The 18,911-nt window shown below is 44.3% G+C and overlaps 2 protein-coding genes across 5 annotated transcripts; both read right to left on the bottom strand.

Annotated features, from left to right (window-relative positions):
- Window positions 1-47: 47 nt before the first annotated feature.
- On the bottom strand, window positions 48-6,950 carry gpr4 (G protein-coupled receptor 4). Of its 4 annotated transcripts, XM_085916356.1 has the most exons (5): window positions 6,800-6,950; window positions 3,578-3,667; window positions 2,417-2,927; window positions 2,066-2,330; window positions 48-1,851 (listed from the first exon to the last, which is right to left on the bottom strand). In XM_085916356.1, the coding sequence occupies exons 3-5, from the start codon at window positions 2,543-2,545 to the stop codon at window positions 1,166-1,168; spliced, it is 1,080 nt and encodes a 359-aa protein (XP_085772482.1). In that variant the 5' UTR covers window positions 2,546-2,927; window positions 3,578-3,667; window positions 6,800-6,950; the 3' UTR covers window positions 48-1,165. The 4 variants fall into 4 exon arrangements, with proteins under 4 accessions (XP_085772482.1, XP_085772483.1, XP_085772484.1 ...); XM_085916357.1 differs by lacking the exon at window positions 3,578-3,667; XM_085916358.1 differs by lacking the exons at window positions 3,578-3,667; window positions 6,800-6,950 and adding an exon at window positions 3,203-3,296.
- A 1,255-nt stretch (window positions 6,951-8,205) lies between these two features.
- On the bottom strand, window positions 8,206-17,611 carry eml2 (EMAP like 2). The gene is made up of 22 exons (XM_085916880.1): window positions 17,429-17,611; window positions 15,064-15,291; window positions 14,881-14,998; window positions 14,707-14,811; window positions 12,704-12,732; window positions 12,494-12,623; window positions 12,183-12,332; window positions 11,870-11,939; window positions 11,687-11,797; window positions 11,522-11,617; window positions 11,319-11,453; window positions 11,073-11,172; window positions 10,842-10,996; window positions 10,654-10,779; window positions 10,386-10,517; window positions 10,245-10,312; window positions 10,086-10,174; window positions 9,924-10,021; window positions 9,724-9,811; window positions 9,558-9,653; window positions 9,287-9,417; window positions 8,206-9,188 (listed from the first exon to the last, which is right to left on the bottom strand). The coding sequence occupies exons 1-22, from the start codon at window positions 17,523-17,525 to the stop codon at window positions 9,063-9,065; spliced, it is 2,478 nt and encodes an 825-aa protein (XP_085773006.1). The 5' UTR covers window positions 17,526-17,611; the 3' UTR covers window positions 8,206-9,062.
- Window positions 17,612-18,911: the final 1,300 nt, after the last annotated feature.

The following is an 18,911-nucleotide window of genomic DNA, read 5'->3' as shown; positions in this document are numbered from 1 at the left end:
AAAGTTCAAACCAGTCTCCATGGTGTTTTTTTCTGGGCTAAGTTAAACATCTAAAGTCACGTAGTCCGATATTCTTTACTTCAGCGTTTGTTTGTTCTACATGCAAGCCCTCCGGGTACCGTGAGAAAGTTTATTTTCTATGCACGTTCTAAACAGAAACACATTTGCTGAGATACAGGTAGTGACAGAGTTGATTGATCAGGGCCAGGAAAGGTCAAAGGTCCATCACACCGACAAACCTAGCTATCGAATGTCTGACGACCTCGGTGCATCCAATGTTGATATTAACAGAGCTCACGCTGACCCTAACAAGGCGGTTTTTGGCAGGAAGTTGTGTTTCTCTTCCCCCTATAGAGCAACCACAATAGCATTCCCAGGCTTGAGTGGACCGGAGCCATCTCCAAGGGGGTCCAAACATTTGAAGACGCTTGGTTGCGGAACATGTCATGGAGCCTTGAAAGAGTAAAAAAAAAAAAAAGGCCCATTTGATTTTTAGGTCCCTATGGAGCAGCCTTAGAATCATTTTAAATGGTGCTGTTTTTTTCTGCTTTAGATCTCGAAATGGATTCTGGGTCACATTGGTCACGCTGGTAGGAGGAATAAATGGCACACATTCTGAAGGCGGAACAACGGGATTAAACCTGTTGGCATTTTTCAAACATCCATCCAAAAATAAATATACAGTCTTTGTCCAATCATAAGAATGTGTTCCTGAGAAACATTTTTCTTTTCTGGGTATTTAAGTGGGCGTTGGCGAGGTGACATTTTTTTTTATTTTGCTCATAAACAAAACAATGAATAACTTACAAACGTCAACATTCATAATAATTAAAAAAAAAAACGGAATAAACATTAACTAGAGTGTCCATTTGTGCATTTGGCTGATGCGGCCGACGAGTTACAGTTTGATAGAGGACGGAATCTTCCGCATCGTACGAAAGACGTTGTCGAGCTTCTTGATTTGTTGCTTTTAAACGCACTTAAGCTTGCTTCCTCTTCAACAGGAATGTCCTCTGTCACTTATCCATCAAGCTGTCTTCCACTTTGGAAATGGTGTGTGCGGTGCCAAATTTTGGCACCCTTCACAACAGGAAATGGGTCGGCTAGTTTGAAACCCGCAATTTCAATTGGAATCCTTCGTCCTACTTTTTCATTGGATGTCAAGTCACTGTCTGCCGGCGAGGATGCTCATCTGCAGACTTTCCTCCTTGAGCGCCACCACTTCCGTTTTGCACGGCTGCTTCTTAGCCGCCAGGGGCGTTTCCAAGGTGACGGAGGCGGCGTTGAGCACGTCGGCCTGCGACGGCGAGAAGGAACCCCTGCGGCACGCCGCCGACATCAGAGCGGAAAGAGCCCGGCCCACGTCGTGCCTGGCGCCCTCGTTGACGAAGCAGTACAAAATGGGGTCGGCGACACAGTTGAGGCTGGTGAGCGCCAGCGTGACGTGGTAGGCGGGGAATAAGCGTTCCTCCGAACCGCAGTCGCACGGCTTCCGAAGAAATATCACGCTCCGCACCAGCAGGAGGATGTGGTACGGCCCGAAACAGAACAACACGATCAGAATCAGACTCAGCGCCAGCCGCTGGATCTTGGCTTTCTCCTGCCGTTCGGTGGAGACGTTGCAACGCACGGCGGCCAGGATGCCGCGGTAGGCCACCAGCATGGCGGCCCACGGAGCCAGGAAGCCCAAAAAGATCCGGTACAGGTTCATGCCAGCCACCCAGTCCTGCATGGGGTACTTTTCGAAGCAGAAGGTGTGGTTGAAGCGGCCCTGGAAGAGCTCGTCGTGGAAGAGAGGTGCCGAGTTGGCCACGATTTCCATGAGCCACACAGTGGCGCTGACCAAGATTGCTGCGTGGGGCCAAAAAAAAAAAAAAAAAAAGAAAATGTTTTTCTTTAATTAATTAATTTTTTTTTTTTTTTTTTTTTTTAAATGACCATGTAAAGTAAGGCTTTTTTTTAAAAAGACCATGTATAGGCTTTTTTTTTCCAGAAAAGAAAAATTCTTGATGTATTATTTTAATTCATTTAATTCTCTTATTTGAATGAAAAAAATTCAACATACCTGTCTTGACACGTCGCACCTTGACAAAGCGTAGCGGGTAAGCCACCGCCAGGTACCGGTCCAGCGAGATACAGCAGAGGAAAGCGATGCTGACGTAGATGTTAGTGTAGAAGATAAAGCCAAAAAGTTTGCAGCTCTCCTGGCCGTGGATCCAATCGTCACGCTGCAGGAAGTAGTCGATCCACAGCGGCAGCGTGCCGATGTACAGCAGGTCCGCCACGGACAGATTGATCAGGTACACGCCCAGCTCGTTGTGTTGCCTCACCTGGATGCAGGACATCAAATCTAGCACCCTCTAGTGGCCCCGGCATGCACAGCTAGAGTTTCTTAACTTTGTTGGTCGACGCTCACCTGCATGTAGGCGGCCCACAAGGCCAAGCAGTTGGTGGGCAGGCCCAGCACCATGACGATGATGTAGAGCGTGGGCTGGAAGTACTGATCCACCTTGCTGTCCACATTACAGAAGGAGATGTTGCACATTGTCCTCAATATATGTGTGTGTGATTTATATGTGCCAAGTCACTCTCAGCTTTGCGGCTTCCTGCTCGTCCGCCATTTTAACAACAACACGGTGTCCTCCTCTTCCTCCCAACCGGCTCGGGCCGAGGCGTCCTTCCCGTGATCTGTCATGACAACCGATTCCCGTCTAAGGGCCCTAAATTTATCATCGTCCGCCGCCTCGGCCGCGCCCCTCGTCAAGGCGCCAGGTCTGATTGGAGAGACGGAGGCTTGAATGGCGGTGAAATGGAAGCCGTCTTATCGACGTTGGACCGGGCCTGGTGGGGCCTGAGTGGGCCTCATCAATCTTTCAGAGATTAGTGTTTGCAGTGGCTGATGCTCTGGCTGCTCGACGTGTGATGACCTGGATACAGAAAAAAAAAGACAAAAAGAAGCTAAAAAAAAAAAAAAGCATGACAAATCACATGACAACCAAGTTGGCCACCGAGTTGGCCCTCCTGGAAAGGAACTCTGGAAAACCTTTCAAGGATCAAGCATGTCAGCAATGCGCTATCTATAAATAGACAGCAGCAGACCCAGGTGCTAAGGCCAGACTTGACTGGAGAAGCAAACAAAGACAGGAAGTCCAACGCGCTTGCACAACTGCGACAGGAAGTGAAACCTGACTGTCTCACTCACTTTTTAAACACAAAGAACCTGAACTGTATTTGGACCTCATTGACACAGGTGAACCAAATACTGTTAGCTAAGCGTGAAGTACCCACAACAGGAAATCAACAAATACTCCAACTCAGTCATCGTTTCATAGAGTGAAACAGCGCCCCCTTCAGTCATAATGCATTAAATATCAGAACTGAGACGTCAAGGTATTAAATCAACGCAGTTTTCGGCTGATTTCAAGTGTTTTGTATTTAATTATGTTGAGTGCATGCCGGGTCATGTTGATTATCGACAATAACACAATTTGGAAAGGGATACTCTGCGTGTGTGCATGTTACGAGCATGTTCAAGTCAAATTATCACTCATAGAAACACAAAAGGAGACACACACACCTCTTTCCTTCCTTCCTTCCTTCCTTCTTTCCTGCTGGCTCGCATAAATGCCTGAAAAAGCATTCGTGGAATTTCAGGTGCGGTGCCAAACTGGGAATAAAAACACGATGACATCAGTGAAGTGCTTCAATCCGTCACTTCCTTCGTGGAAGTTCAAACTCCAGCCAGAAAACCAGTGACCATATCACGAATCCAAATATTAGGAACGCTTGCCAGGATGATGTGAATGGCAAGATAAATATGGAGCCAAAAATAATTTCAAGTGCAAAAAATCCATCTCTGATTCAAATTTGTAGTCTCATATCGAATCTGATTCGAAATAGTGTACCTAATAAAGTGTCCGGTGTGGAGGTTGTAAATAGCAAACGATCGTTTGACACGAAAATGAACGACTTTAATAAACGTGCACCCTCTGCTTCATTGATCGCAACTCACCGTGATTAGATAACCAAATGCGTATGAAAGAGATGATGTATGATATCTGGTGGGTCATTTCAGATTGGTTGCCGGATAAGACCAGCCAGCTTCCTCATAAACAACTTCTGCACACACACACACACACACACACACACACACACACACACACACACACACACACACACACACACACACACACTTGCGAGTAAAAGCCAATAAAGCAGGCCGCACCTCAGACAAAAGGACGCGAACCTAAATGGAGGGTTACACAATGTTTGGATTCACAACATGAGGAGAAACTTGAGTCTGTTCACATACAAAAAAAAAAAAAAAGTCATGTGAGCGAGAACATTGGCACCCTGAGAGCGAGCGCCAGTGAATTTTGAGGAGGCATCGCGCTCACAATATTTTGGAGTCCAAACGTTTCTCCTGTCTTGTACAATAGTGTGTGCGCTACAATGGCGGCTTGCTGGTGTGTGTGTGTTTGTCAGTGGGCTTCCTGGCGGCCTTCCTGTGTTCTGTCTTTTTGTCTGATTGCTCGCTTGTGTTTTTGTTGCCCGTGATGAGAGACATGTGCTTGGGTTTTTTTTTTTTTTTTGCTCCTTTCTTTGCTTTCCTCGTTTCAGTGCTCAACCGCGGCGATTTCAAAAGCCACGTTGATGGAATCGGATTTATCGGCAGTCCGTTTATTTAAGGAACAAATGAAAGCTGCTAGAGTCCCCTGTGTAACTCTTTTTTTTTTTATTTTTATGGATAATCTTCAAAATGACAATCAAATGGAAAACTTTCCGGCCTGAGAAGGGTTCCCTGTGGGATGCCAAGAACCGAAATATCCTCTCCTTTCTGCCTGAATTATTGAAATGCAATTCTGATGTGACTGACAGCAAACATTTTGTATTTCCGAGCATCCTCCGCCTTTCTCGCCACTATAAATACATCCCATCCAAATCATTTCTTCAAGAGGCTCATTAATGTTTGAGTGAATCATCTTTGATGCTTTTCAAAGTGCTCAGCAGCCAGGAATTTCCCCATGCTGGATTCCCCGCATCACGGGACTCATTGCTGCTTGATTACTAATTTTTATAGTCCCTTAACTGTGCAGTTGCGTAAGCAGAGTTCAAAGGTTATTCAAATAGTACATCCAATTGAGTGAGAGTTGATTTTTGAAGACCACCCCGGGTCTCCTCGACTTTAATGAGAGCCTCAAAGATCAATAAAACGCCATATCGATGTCAGATCACCGTGGCAACAAAGCAGTCAATCAAATGGCACCTCCACGTTATAGATGAAGAAAAGGAAAAGTCCCGTTTCACAAAAATAATAATAATAACGTCACATTTGTTGCATTCATTTAGCCAAATTATTTTTTTTTGTGTTACCTAAGGTGAGCGAATGTTATTGTTCCGCCATACTGGATCAATTTGAATACAAAACATTTAGATGGAGGACAAGGAACAAGTCGGTCCTGACATCCTGGCGACTTCCTGTCCAGTCGTCATGGAGATGGAGGAATTACACAATAGTAAATAGTTGCTGCTGTTTTTATCTAATCAACCAACGAGCTGTGACGTAATAACATCTGGCTGATTGTCTTTGCTTCTCATGACATCCTCTGAAGAACTCTGACTTTTATCTTCATCTTCCATGCATATTTGTTTTATTTTTGGATCGTCCTAATTGCACAGAGGAGTGGGGGGGGGGGTTTAGGAAAAGCCTACTAAAACATCTGAACTTTCAATTTTTTTTTAATATATATTTCATATCGCCTGGCATTTGAAAAGGGGTGTGTAGACTTTTTATATTCACTTGATCATCATTTCTCTTTTCAAGGGGTAAGGCTTGTTTGTCTCAAGTGAAAAGATGTCGCATGTGGACCGCAGACGTCTGTCCTGTCCATCTTGGAGGTCCCGGCTCCAATTTCACAAAGCATCCTTCCTTAACGGGCAGACGTTTAAATTTGTACGCTCATAAAAAACAAACTGTTTCATACAATATATTATATTTATCCTACATTTTGTTCTATTTCTTCCTTTCATTGGAGGAGTATAGTAAAAGATGCCGGTATTACGTTGAGGACTTACTTTGAGAAGATTGGGGCAAAAATGTGCAAAGCAAGAATTCTGGAGGAGGAACTGAGTAAGCATTGTTGATTGTTGGAAACGTCAGGAAACGTTTGGGATTAGCAGACACGCACACGCGCTCGGCATTGTCTCCTACTTGACTCGATAATACCAACAATTTACATCTGAGGTCACAGACGCGGTGACCCCCTCCGAGGAACCTCATGAGCTATTGTGATTTCCTAGGAATGGTGTTGAAGTGACCCAGAGTGATTTTTGCATCTGTGTCGCATTGAGCCCAGGCAGGCCAAGCTATCAGCGCCATTTGGCGGCCGGTCCAGTTTGCGCTCCAGCTTGTTTGAACTCCAAGTTGTCAGCCCCCCCCGGCACCGGCAACAAACTCTTTTGTGTTTGTTGTGTGGACAGGTTTTCTTTTCCACACACACAAGCAGTTCGGAAGAGGAGGATTTGTGTGATTTGTGTGTCATCCAAACCTCAACACAGAACTGGTTTGTGTGACGCCACAAGTCCATTCATTAGAATGGTTACAAAATCTATTTACCTCCATTTAATACGTTAGAAATCTTGTAGGATGGCTTTGCAATTTCAAAGTGTGGAAACATGAATAGTTCATAACATGATTAAAATAAAAACACATATATATTATATGTCAAAGAACAGCATAATAGATTGATACAAATGAGAATGTGAATGGATGGATAGACAGACAAAGTTTTCTACTCACATTCACTTTTTAGTCCTCAGCAAATAAAATAAGCAAATCCAACACAGATGTGGAAAGAATGTATTAAGAAAAAAAAAAAGCCCATCAATTATTTGCTGCCGATAAAAGTGAAAAGAAAGAAGAGTAACACTCGTGAATTCAATGTGAGCCGAGTCCGTGGCTGCTTGCACATTGAGACGAGCGAGAGAGACTACGGGAGGGGCGGGGGGGGCAAAATGAGTGAATGAGGGTGGAGGCGTAAACAGCTGCGACGCAACATTACTTCCTGCGAGTGCGGCCGACATGTGCAGCCAGCCTCCTTTACATTGTCCCCATATTTTGCGCACGCAAACATGGACGTCCTCTCTCTCTGCATGCAATCATACACAAGACGCGCACATGGTTGTCAATAAACAATCAAATCTGCCTTTTAATGAAAACAATGTGCAGGAATGTGAGTCCTACTCGGTCTTTATATTCAAGCGGAGTCCAAATAAGATGCCACCATTGTTTTTTTTTCTCTCAAAAGGCGAAATCATCGTGACCGTGTGCACAAAAATGTAGTCCGGGTGGTTCTTGAATTGACTTCTTTTTTTTTTTTTTTTCTAAAATCGCAGCCTTTGAAAATTGCATTCCACTCCATAGATGTCTATTTTAAAGTTGATTGATTGTTCAGTAAAGAGCGTCGTTTCCCCATGACATTGTGCGCGTGAGCGCGCGTGCAAAAATAAGGTCGGAGCTTCGGGGGCAGCCGTTATATTCCAATTAAATGAAATGTTCCGCAATGTTTGCTCTTCCCACGACTTGTTGTCACATAAACACACAGTGAACAAAAATATTGGGACACTTAAAAAATGGCAGTCATCCTAGCATTCTTTTTATGGACCTCACTTTGTGGAGCAAAAGTTTTATCAGCACGCAAAACGTCTAAGAGCGAGAGGAGGGGAGAAAAAAAAAAAAGACATTATTCTGGGCATACATTCAGACCAGCAAACAGAAGGGACCTCATGAGGCAGTTGAAAACAAATGACACGGAATTATTTACATTTTTGGTTGACAGCTGAGTTTATCCTCGCTTTGACTTTGAAATCTTTGGAATAAATCCTGCTAAATCTCTGCACGGCTTGTGCTAGCTTAGTATTGCTAGCGCTGCTATTTTGTTGAAACTTGGATATATCTCTGTGTTTATTCATCATGTCTATCTTTTATAATCACATTGCATTATGAACGATTGTGTTTGAGTCATGCTTATGCACGAGTGAGGGCCACAGCTTGGTTCACTCGGCCACACTCAAATGTTGTTTACTCAATGAAACTGCTCCCTCTAGTGTTACATAAAAGAACTGCAGTACACCCTTAAGGCAGGGAAATGTTTTTTATTTTATTTTAAGATTGCTGATGAGAAGACATAAGAAACAACAAATGTCATCATTGGTTAAAAACTTTATTCACAAATAAAAAGGCCAAACAAACACAGTTAAGCTTGCCTGGCAACCACTAGAAGCGACATGCCCACATCAGACATATCCTATTAAATATATTAAATGCTTCGATATTAAAATAGCACAGCCACTCGGATACATCGCATTACACGTCTATGTATTTTTAGAATTTGTATATAGTGCATTTTGTAAATCTATCGACCACTTTAGAAGCAACTCGCTCATGCACTAGTTGCACTGTAGCGCCACCCGGTGCACAATATGCACTTATATGAACAGCATAACAGCAGGTTAGAAATCATCATTGGACCTGAAGGAGAAGTTTGAGAGGGAGGAAAAGCGGAAAGGTGGTGAAGGAATAGAGGAGGACGGCAAAAAGAGAAAGAGGTGCAAGCTCACCATCTTAGTAAGAGAAGAGGAAGGAAGAGGAGGAGAAACATATTGCAGTGGAAACCAGAGACAAGGCAGCCGGGCCACTCTTAAAGGGACAGGACGCTGTTTTTGTTGTTTACATTCACAATTGTATATGTGTGTGACATCTGCCAGGTGGAGCTTGCGCCACGTTTTTAGCATTAGCAGTTTTTTGCATCTAGCACAGCCAGCAATTCATCTTCATCTCCTCACAGTGATAACCAAACAAAGCCCACATAGTTTGAGCGCAAGTTTTTTTTTTTTGTTACATTTCACATTCTGCTGCTCTTTTGAACACTAAACACAAATGTATGCACCATAGTAAACATTCATTTCATCCAGCGTACGCGTGTATTAACGTGCAGGCACGTAAGGGGAAAAAAAGAGAATGCTGCCCTCCGGTGGACAGGAGGCCACTAAGCAGGAATTACCTAAGCGACCAGCCACTGCAAGATGCTGGCGTCTTTTCCTCCGGTGGAGATGAGGCGGCTGTCATCGTGCAGGAAGGCCACGCTGGTCACGTGACTGCTATGGCCACCGTATTCGTGGCCTGGCGCCTAGAATATTGAAATATTTAACAAGGGTTCAACAAACCACAATAAACCCATAGCGTAGCAAGTTAGCACGGAAACCAGAGGAAGGGTGGCCAACTCACCCTGGGTTGGGAGCACGGATACGACAGCAAATGCACTTTGCCAAAATCGTCAGCCGATGCCAGCAGGGAGTCGTCGTGTGACCGGCACACGCCGTTGATGTCTGTGCCGTCTGCACCGTCTGGCCAAATTCCTGTAAAACCATACCAAAAAAAAAAATGGAGCAGGATGTATAATGCCACCTAGCGGTTGACAGTGGCATCACAAAAAAATAAAAGGTATCAACTTCATAGCGGGGCCACAAAACTGGAACGTGGAAATGGCCTAACCTACCAAAGGTGTTGAAGCTCAGCGTGCAGGTGGATGTGGCCCACGTGAGGTTTCGGACCACGTCCATGTTGGTCACGTGTTTGCCGCTGGGTGCCTCCCCTGGACCACGAGACACTTTTACGACATATTCGTGTACACACAAACACAAGAACGGGAAGAGAGCACTCACAAAAGAGGATCTCATAGTCTCCTGAGTTGGTGACCAGGTAGTGACTGTCAGAGGACCAGTCCACGTGTGTCACGAAGCTGGAGTGACCCTTGAGGAACACATTCATAAATGCAAATTATAAAAATGGCCTCTTGAAAAGTATTTTCTGATAACATGCCGTGTTTGCTCATTGTTGCTGGACAGATTTTTCTTCTACTCACAGTACATTTTCCTGTGCGGTTGTACTTGCGTCCGTTCTCTGTCACGGCGTAGATGTAAACAAAGTTGTCGTGGGAAGACACCGCCAGGAAGTTGCCGTCTGACACAGAGGCGTTGTGGTCAAGTTAGCGTCAAACGCTAACGTTTTATTTACGTTTTTTTACCTGGAGAATATTTGACGTTGGAAATGATCTCATTGCCGTCCGTGTGCATAGACACAAGGTCACGAGTGTCTGTGTCCAACACTAACCATCTGAAACAGATTAAGAGGGGGAAAACACACAATATACATTTGCCACTCAAAAATATTAAAGGTCACATACCTTCCGGTCATAGTTCCAACAGCTAGAACTTCACCGTTGGGATGAAAACCCGCGCACCTTGCCGGATCCTGCAAACACAAAACTTTGTGACGTTTGAAACAGCTTGTTAATGCTAGAAATTTTTTTTGCTTTTTAAATGACCTCAATGCTCTTGGTCCAGATGGGCTGGTGGGAGTTTGTGTCCCACAGGTGAACTTGTTTATCCTGACAGCAGGTGGCAAACTGGTCCAGATTGGAATGCGCGGCCAGACCCCAAAGCTCGTCCGTGTGACCCTGAGAATGAGCGCAATCATCCGACAGTCATCTAGCAGGTCGGCCTAGCAGGTTAGCTCATGCTAGCCAAATTAGCATCTTCGTATTTCGCGTGTTAACTGCTGCGATTTAGCATGTTAGCATATTTTCTTGTTACCTGTACGACGGGTGTCAGTGTGTCAGGGAAGGCCGCTTTGAGAATTGCGTTCTTGGTGGTGCCGATGAAGAGTTCACCTCCTTTGCCTTCTGTAATGGCCCGAACCGGACCAAACGTGTCAGCCACCTGTAAAAAGCGGTTCATTGATAGTCAGTACCGCTATCATGTCATCCTAAACTCCTCCTGACCTCCATGTCCGCCTGCTTGCGATAGTCACGGTCCCACAGCGCCACCTTGCGGTCCTTCCCTCCACCAGACACCATGGTGCCGTCTTTCAGGACACAGATGGAGAAGATACCGCCCTCGTGGGCCCCCGGCAAGACCTGGCTGATGCGATTTCCACCTGTTTGTCCGCCCCGAGACGACTCATCACAACTTGCACGCGTTCTGTATTTATTGTAGACAAATGTGGTGTCTACCCTTGGCCCAAACGTAGATGTTTCCACTGGAGTCTCCGGTGATGGCATCTCCGTTCTCGGCAAACGCCACGCACAACACATATTTCGGTTTCTCGTGTTTCTACAGTGGAAAACAAATAAAGAGTAAAACAAAGCGACATGGAGTACCTCGAGGCTTAGTACTCATCCCACTATTTATAGCTACATAATTTGACCTACTTTTATTTCCGTTTTAAAACACAACAAAAGTGATGTTGTCGTGATCACCTCAAAAAGTCCTTGTTTCTTGGTCAGCGTGTTTCCCTCCAAGCTCCAGAAGTTGATGTGCGATTTTCCACAGGTGACTATCAGGTTAGTGTCCATCGGGTGAAAGACGGCCGCTAGCACCGAGTCGTTAGAGCACTGCGAAGACGTCAGGAGGGACTTTAGCCTTCCGTAAAGGAACATCAAGGTGGACTTCAGACGCTAACCTTGACGTCAGCTAGTTGCTTCTCTTTCTGCCAGTTCCACACAGACAGGATGTGGTCGTTGGCGTCATCTACGGCACACAGGAAGCTGCCGCCGTTCTACAGGGTTGAAGTCACACTTTGAAACTTTGACCAAATGGAAGCTGAAGTCGAGTTGGCGCTACTTGCCGACTTGGAGAATGACACGCAGGTGACGGCTCGGTCGAAGACGCCAATACCCAGCACGTGAAGCGTGTTGAGGCTTACAGAGTCCCACACCCGGACGTGGGGCGCTAGCAGCTGAACGCGCATAAAAGTAGTTTGTTCACAGCTTTAGCATCTAGCGTGCTAGTGAGCAGTTGTGTCAAGTACCTTTCCATCTTTAGTATTTCCTGCCACTTGTCCCGTCGCTATGGTAACCATGTCAGGATGCACACTCAAACTGAGAAGATAAAGTTTGCATTTGACCATTGTGCATGTTTGCCAAACATGTTTGATTTGCATTTGATATGCTAAACGTGTACTTTAGCTTTAGCCTCTGGCTGAACATGCAGTACATCAGGTTAGCCACTAGTACGTTAGCCGAGTATGCGTTTTAAGGTTTTCGATATTATACATTTTAAATATGTACGAGTTCATCTTCTAATTTGCCCAGTTATCGTGAGATTAATTTATAGCCGCTCACCACTTGACATCATCATTGTGCCCCAAGTAGTGTCTCTGCTGTTGTTCTTCGGTATTGTACAGGACCACCACGGAGGCGTTGAAATAGACAATCTCTCCAGTAGGCAGAAGGTACAAATTGGAGCGACAATCTCGCCCACGGTAGCCGTAGCTGTAGCCGCGCCATCACGGAAAATAAACATCATAAATGAAATTGATGTGGAAAATGCACACCCACGACACTCGAAAATGATTGGTTATGAAAATAGCCCCGGGATAGCATAGCTTAGCATCTGGGTGTAAAGAGGGCGGAGCATTTTCGTTGAAGGATACACCCACTCCAGCTTGAGCTTGTGGTCGGGTAGCGCCACCTTGTGGTCCAAGCTGTAACTCTTTCTTAGCTGGTCAGGCACATGCATGGTGACAGGACGGCCGCGCAGGAACATCCTCACGTAGCCGTCCTCTGATGGAGGGAGTGAAGAAGGGATGATTAAAATGTAAAAATATCCATCTTATTCCTTTGCACGACGGAAGGCCTCTTACCTGCATTATATGCGCATTCTTTGGATTTACTGAAATTGAGGGAGGAAAAGCATGTTAGAAGTTAGATGTTAGCCAAATATGATGATTTTAGCATGTTAGACCCAATTCTCTAATCAGAATGTTTGTTAGCGAGAGCTTTAGCATGTTAGCCTCTAGTTATCCAACCGTACAGTTTAAATGTATTTTTAGCATGTTGACCAAAAGTTCATTTTAGCCTTTAGCATATTAGCCTCAAATTTATGGACACTGTCTTGCTTTTCTGTTCCGTGTCTGGAGTGTTTGACTTTTTCTGGCGGTTTCCACGGAAACGCTGACTTGATGCCAGGCAAAAAGCAAAAAAAAAAAAAAAAGGACTGAGAGGCTCATCAAACACACAAAGAGGTGTTTTGTCTCCAATAATGCGCGTGTGCGTGTCCCATTTCTCGCCAACGCGGTGAGACGTTAATGAGAACGGTGCATGCTGGGTACTTAACCACAGCCAGCGGGTTCGAGCTGTTCCAAATAGTTGGGACAAACACGGGCACTCACTTGATGAGCACTTATCAGAACCAGTCAGAACGTCGCCCACGGATGCGTGCGTTCACGATTCAGTCATCATAAGAACTTAATCCTTTCTTTACAGATTGCTGTTGCATTCACACATTTAGCTTGCACCAAACACATTAAATTGATTAAAGCTTAAGTGGTGCGCCCTGTTTCAGTTGTTTACTGATGTTCTCATTCTGGCCCCAACCAGTTTTTACATGTGCGTGAAATTTGAAGATTTTCCTTTTTTGTTTTTCGATTTGAAGGGTGTGACTAGATGTTTTTCATTGTCGGCCATATGGGAATGTTAATGCGTTGTTACTTTGCTTCTAATGGACTCGCAAGAACCACAAACTGCACTCCATTGGATACTTTTTTTTGTGCGCGTCTGAGTGCGTGTGTGCGCGCGCGTATAATGTCATCACATTTAAACAACAAAACACTGCGGAAAAACTAACACAACACAATCCATTCTCGTGCGTGTGTCTGCGACACTCGTATTTAAAGCTAATTAATCAGTTCTTGCTGCAGAAATGATGATCAAACATGCGAGGAGCACTTGAACGCAACACAAGGAGACGCGTTGGCTCCAGTCAATAAATAAAGCCACAGTGTGTATGAATAATGCACACACACATACACAATAAAACTTGAGACAACTTTGCAACACAAAAACCTAATTCTGTGTGTGTTGTCCCCCTCGACACTTAGTCGTTGAAAGTTCACATTACACTCGCTCAACATGAACTTGAACGCAACACACGCTACATCTCTCACGAAAAACGTCCGTTGACAAGCTGCACGATCATGCGAGAGATTGACGACGTCATCAATCGGAAGTTCTAAAACCTTACAAAGTTTACCTGCTTGATTTCTTCATGGCTACTTGCGTCCGTTACAACCAAACGTGACCGTTACTGCGCGTTGCTTGCGTGCTTGCGTGTGTGTGTGTTTGCGGTGCTCAGCAACACTTTTTCACTTCCTCATTAAAGCCTGCCAACTCATATTCGGCTCTCGACCAATCCCAAGTCAGCTTCTGAACTCGGCAACCCCGCCCCGCCCCGCCCCCTTTTTCCAATGTTGAAATACGATGCTATCAGCGGCTGCAACAAGGAGCACTGCACCATCTCGTTCTCATCTCACGTTCCCGTTTCATGCGACGAGAAGCTAATTGTTCAAAAAAATAAAACTCCATCCTAATATTTTGAACAAACTCAGTCATGATTCATTATAATTAAATAATCTGTCAATCAATAGTGAGGATGGGAAAAAAATCCGCAAATGTGCTGCGTTCGCTGTTCCTGGGATATGTCAACTGTTCACAAGAGAATCGCATGAAAAAAATGTGTCATGCTCGCCCGCTCGTCTACATCCTTCTAAGCACGAGAAAAATAGTACATATACTGTACAGCAAAGTTTCCCCTGGAGGGATTGATGACCATAATTATGATTAAAAAAATATATATATATATATTCACCTTTTTCCGCCTGTAGAACTACTGGATGAAGTTGTTCGACTCCGACTCTCGGCCGCTGCCACTTCCCTCCTGGCCAGCGTGAGGCGCTCTGTCGACATGCTCTTCCTGAACACACACGTCGCGTTATAGTATATAAATCCATCGATGTGGATCCAATGTGTTAGTATTGGCTACCGCTTGATGGAGTTCAGCACGTCCTTCTTGGGCGAGGACGGTGACGAGAGAAGGCGTTTGTGTTGTACATATCCGTTGCTCAGCGGCTTGGAAGGAAGAGCCTGAAGTAGCTGACGAACTGAAAAAGATTCCACTCCAATAAATGCAGAATGTGTGGCGTTCACAACACACGACCGTACTCACCTTTGGCGGGCGGGGCCGTGCCGGGCAGAGAGCGCCTCCCGGTGGCGTGGACGCCTCCCGGCTGCTGCGAGGCCAGACTCTGCTGCTCGCAGCAACCGAGACGGCGCAGGGCGTCGGCCAGAGCCGCTTTCAGGAGCTGGATGTCGTCTTCCTGAAGTTGAAGCCTCTGCTCGAGGTGGGACACGCGGTCCTCCATCTCCATGTTGCTGCCTGCTGACATGGTGTCATCTGGATGGAGGAACGCATTGTTTTAAAAATTTGATACGGGCGCAGCCAAGCCTGATTCAATTTTGTAAACCCAAATGTCAAGACTTCCTCGGTCTCCTTGGATATTTTGGGGGTTTGTGAATGTGTAGGAAGTAAAGGAACAATAAGAGCTTACAGGAAACCTGATCATGTTTAATAATTCAGCATCTTGTTGGATTACAATTGAACAATAAGACTACCCATCAACCCTAGCACCTAAATCTACCCATCTGGTCCAATCACGTCACAGATAAAGTAGACCGGAAGTAATTGGAGCCTGTTTTGCTTAAACCAGATCAAGATAGTCAACGTATGAACAATGAACTGGTCTGCAGTATTCAAAACATCTCAGGTCCTCAACACAATTGCTGCTACTGTTGCTTTAAACACGGACATCCTTCAAACGGTTTTACACCCTAACTGATCATGTGCGAAAAAAGACACTGGGAAATATTAAGCTCCTAGATTTCTTGTTCAGGTTTTCCTTTTTTTTTTTTTTTAAATAATAGATTCATTAAGATTAAAATGAAGTAATATCAATTTATTATTCATATTAAGCAATGGGCAAAGGGGGTATTGTACGTGTGCCATATGTGGTACTGCGCTAAAGTTACACTGCGATAAATTACGACTCGCCTGTATACGATAAAAACCCGTCAAAACAATTCCTCAAAAATCTGCAACATAATAAAGGGGCGCAACACACTGTCGCCACAAAAAAAGGCTGGTCTGAGCTATATAACCTTGAAAACTATACACACTCGTAATATCTGCTTGCTATTCATCCGGCACCAGGGTGAGGTGGCAAGGTGAGTAAAGGTCCCATGATCACTGTCAGGAAGCTAAAAAAAATGACCACAAAGAGGATGGATGGAAAATGGGGAGACATTGATGATGATGATGGAGCAGGTCCGGCCTACCTGCCATCTTGCTGGTTTGCTGGCTGCTGTCCATCAAAGACTCCGCAGAGCAACAATCAGGCAGGCGCGGCGGCGTCCACTCAGCACAAACTCCTCCCCCAGTGTCTTCCTCATCAACCAGACCCTAACCCACCACCACCACCACCAACCTTACCCCACTCCACCCTCATGCTCCTCCATCGCCCTCAACCCCTCCCGCCTGCCGGACTATTCCTTGAAACCACGCCCACTTCCTGCTTCCATCACCCTATTGCTTCCTTACACACACACACACACAAGAATCAATCAAATCAAGCACCACTAGGAAGAGATGCTGCGAAGAGGACAAAATCAACACACACACACACAACTGCATGGCAGTGAACCATCAGCAGGTGGCGCTGAAGTAGACAACAAACATCCAAAGAGGAAGACAAAGCATCAGTCAGACACAGATCAGCCAGTTCATAACCTAAACCAAAATAAAACTTGATTCTGTGTCAAATTCCTCCAATGTAATCGTCAAAATAGGGTGAATGTCATTTTTAAAACAACAAAGTGCCTTGAATGTAACACTCAAAAGCTAGACAAGACTCTTAGAAAAACAAAATGCCTTAATTACTCATTAGGGCAACAACAACAACAAAAAGGCCAAAATATGAGATTAAAGACAAAAAAAAATCTCATTTCTTTTTTGCATTAATTTCTTCCTCTTGTTTGATTACTAAAAGGATCTGACAGTTGTGGTCTCCAGCGCCACCTGTTGCTTCGGCGTTTTGATAAATACTTGTTGAGTGAGGAAGTAAACATAGAGACAAATTCAGACGAACGCAAATGTTATTAGAGACAATTTCACCGCAGCAGAAAAATGTCTCCTGATTTGTTGGACGTTTGACACTCACGACACCAAAAATGTCCAAATGTCAACTGAGACGAACACATTTAAATCAACAGAGAGGATTTGTGAGTTGATTGACATGCGTATATTGTCCAAACACGGAATAATTGTCGCAAAATTCATTCCAGTGATATTTCAAATCAAACTGAGCATTTTAGGCGTCTTTATTTTCAAATTGGTTAACATTATGCATATATTCTGGGGTATTTGATGCCAATTTGAGTGTGTGAAATTCGAAATAAATGGCCACAAACGTGTTGATTATGGATCGTTGTATATTGTGATTCAGTGTGTGTGTGTGTGTGCGGGTGCGCGCGCTAACCGTTGTTGCAGTACTGCATAAGCAGGTTGTTGCTGTCGTACAAGCTCCCGCACGAAGACATCATCTTCCTCTTGTCCGATCCTCTTCTTCCATCCATCCTGTCTTTTCTTTCGCCTTTCCTTCTCCTTCGCACCTTTACCTGCAGCCTTTACCTTCTCGCGCCGACCTCTCCGACTGACTCCAAGTTAAATTGACACGCAGATCCGCATTTCCGCGGGGGCCCTTTCAAAGTAAAGCCTTTGTATTTCAAAATTCGATACACGTACCGTGATGTTTTTTTTTTTGTTGAAAACCCAAGTTTGGAGCCCTACTTATCATTTCTTAAAACCCTACTTTAAAAATCTTGGTTGGAAATGTGTTAATTTCAAACCCAACCCATTGATTTCATAGTCCACATTTGAAACTATGATTTCTAACCTCAACCATGTCCTGAAACCTGACTGAAGCTCCAAATCAGGCCCAAAATAATCATTTGAAACCTTAATCTTGACTCCCTATTACATCATTTTTCAGATTTTACGTTCACATCCAGTTTTAATTTGAAAAGCAAAAATGTTGTTCTCAAGTAGTTTCCGTTAACTTGATGAGATCTCCTCACCTCCATCTGCCTCGTGCAACAGTGCTGCTGTTTCCATGGCAACAACAGCCTTCTCGTGTTCACGCCGTGTCATGTGACCAAGGTACGATTACCTTCACCGGAAGTGTCGAGTAGACCAATCTAAAAACGTCATCAGTTAATATTTCACACAAGTTGCTAACACCATATGGGCAAGAGAAATTGCAACGAATTATTAAACATGGAGTATGTTTTTAGAATCACATTCATTAATGTCTGAGTCTATTTACCGGATCAGACCGCCCCTGTTGCAAGACATCAAGTGACCACCTGGAGGCAGCAAACTGCTTTGTTTAAAAATCAAAGCTTGTCAATATATTTTTTTAAATGAGATTTTGTAATGCAAGGCGCGGAATGACGTCATCAATTCGATCACGTGCTCTCTACCCGTAAATCACAACACGATTAAAACCACAATATTTACTGAAGCAGAAGCACATTTATAAACACTTATTTCATTTATTTAGACAATTATTGAGGGTGCTGTAATGATGGCATGTACATATTTATCCAAACCAATATTTTGTTGTAATTTTTACGCTAGTGGTATATACAAAGTAAAAGCAGCAGGACTTTGTCTTCAAATGTTTTGCAAATGTCTTTTTCCTCATCAGTTGGGTGTCTTCCGTGTGGTTTTCTGTTGTTTCCGTTGTGGGACTAAAAGTGCTATGTATAAGCTTGGCATATATAAACTACTCATTTTGGGAAAGAAGATGGGCAGACAGAGAGATGAATGAGTGAATGGACAGAAAAATATAGAGACAGTTTACTGACAGACAGCTATTTTTCCCAAAATAATCAAACATTTTCAAAGCAAAGTGTTTTTTATTTTGTCGCAAATCCCAGTGACAACACAGACAGGCGCTG

This window comes from Syngnathus leptorhynchus, chromosome 7 (assembly GCF_054491065.1).
Source record: "Syngnathus leptorhynchus isolate UIUO chromosome 7, UIUO_Slep, whole genome shotgun sequence".
Lineage (NCBI taxonomy): Eukaryota > Metazoa > Chordata > Actinopteri > Syngnathiformes > Syngnathidae > Syngnathus > Syngnathus leptorhynchus.
Note: the sequence above shows the minus strand (reverse complement) of the source record. Positions and strands in the feature narration are given on the sequence as shown.

Excerpts from the sequence above, each read along its gene's own strand:
- gpr4 (XM_085916356.1), bottom strand. The coding sequence starts at position 2,545 with ATGTGCAACATCTCCTTCTGTAATGTGGACAGCAAGGTGGATCAGTAC. Across the intron at positions 2,331-2,416 it reads TGTGGGCCGCCTACATGCAG|GTGAGGCAACACAACGAGCT; the intron begins GTGAGCGTCGAC and ends TCCTGCATCCAG. Across the intron at positions 1,852-2,065 it reads GGTGCGACGTGTCAAGACAG|CAATCTTGGTCAGCGCCACT; the intron begins GTATGTTGAATT and ends GGCCCCACGCAG.
- eml2 (XM_085916880.1), bottom strand. The coding sequence starts at position 17,525 with ATGGATGGAAGAAGAGGATCGGACAAGAGGAAGATGATGTCTTCGTGC. Across the intron at positions 14,999-15,063 it reads CACGGCCCCGCCCGCCAAAG|TTCGTCAGCTACTTCAGGCT; the intron begins GTGAGTACGGTC and ends AATCTTTTTCAG. Across the intron at positions 9,812-9,923 it reads ACCGCACAGGAAAATGTACT|GGTCACTCCAGCTTCGTGAC; the intron begins GTGAGTAGAAGA and ends GTGTTCCTCAAG.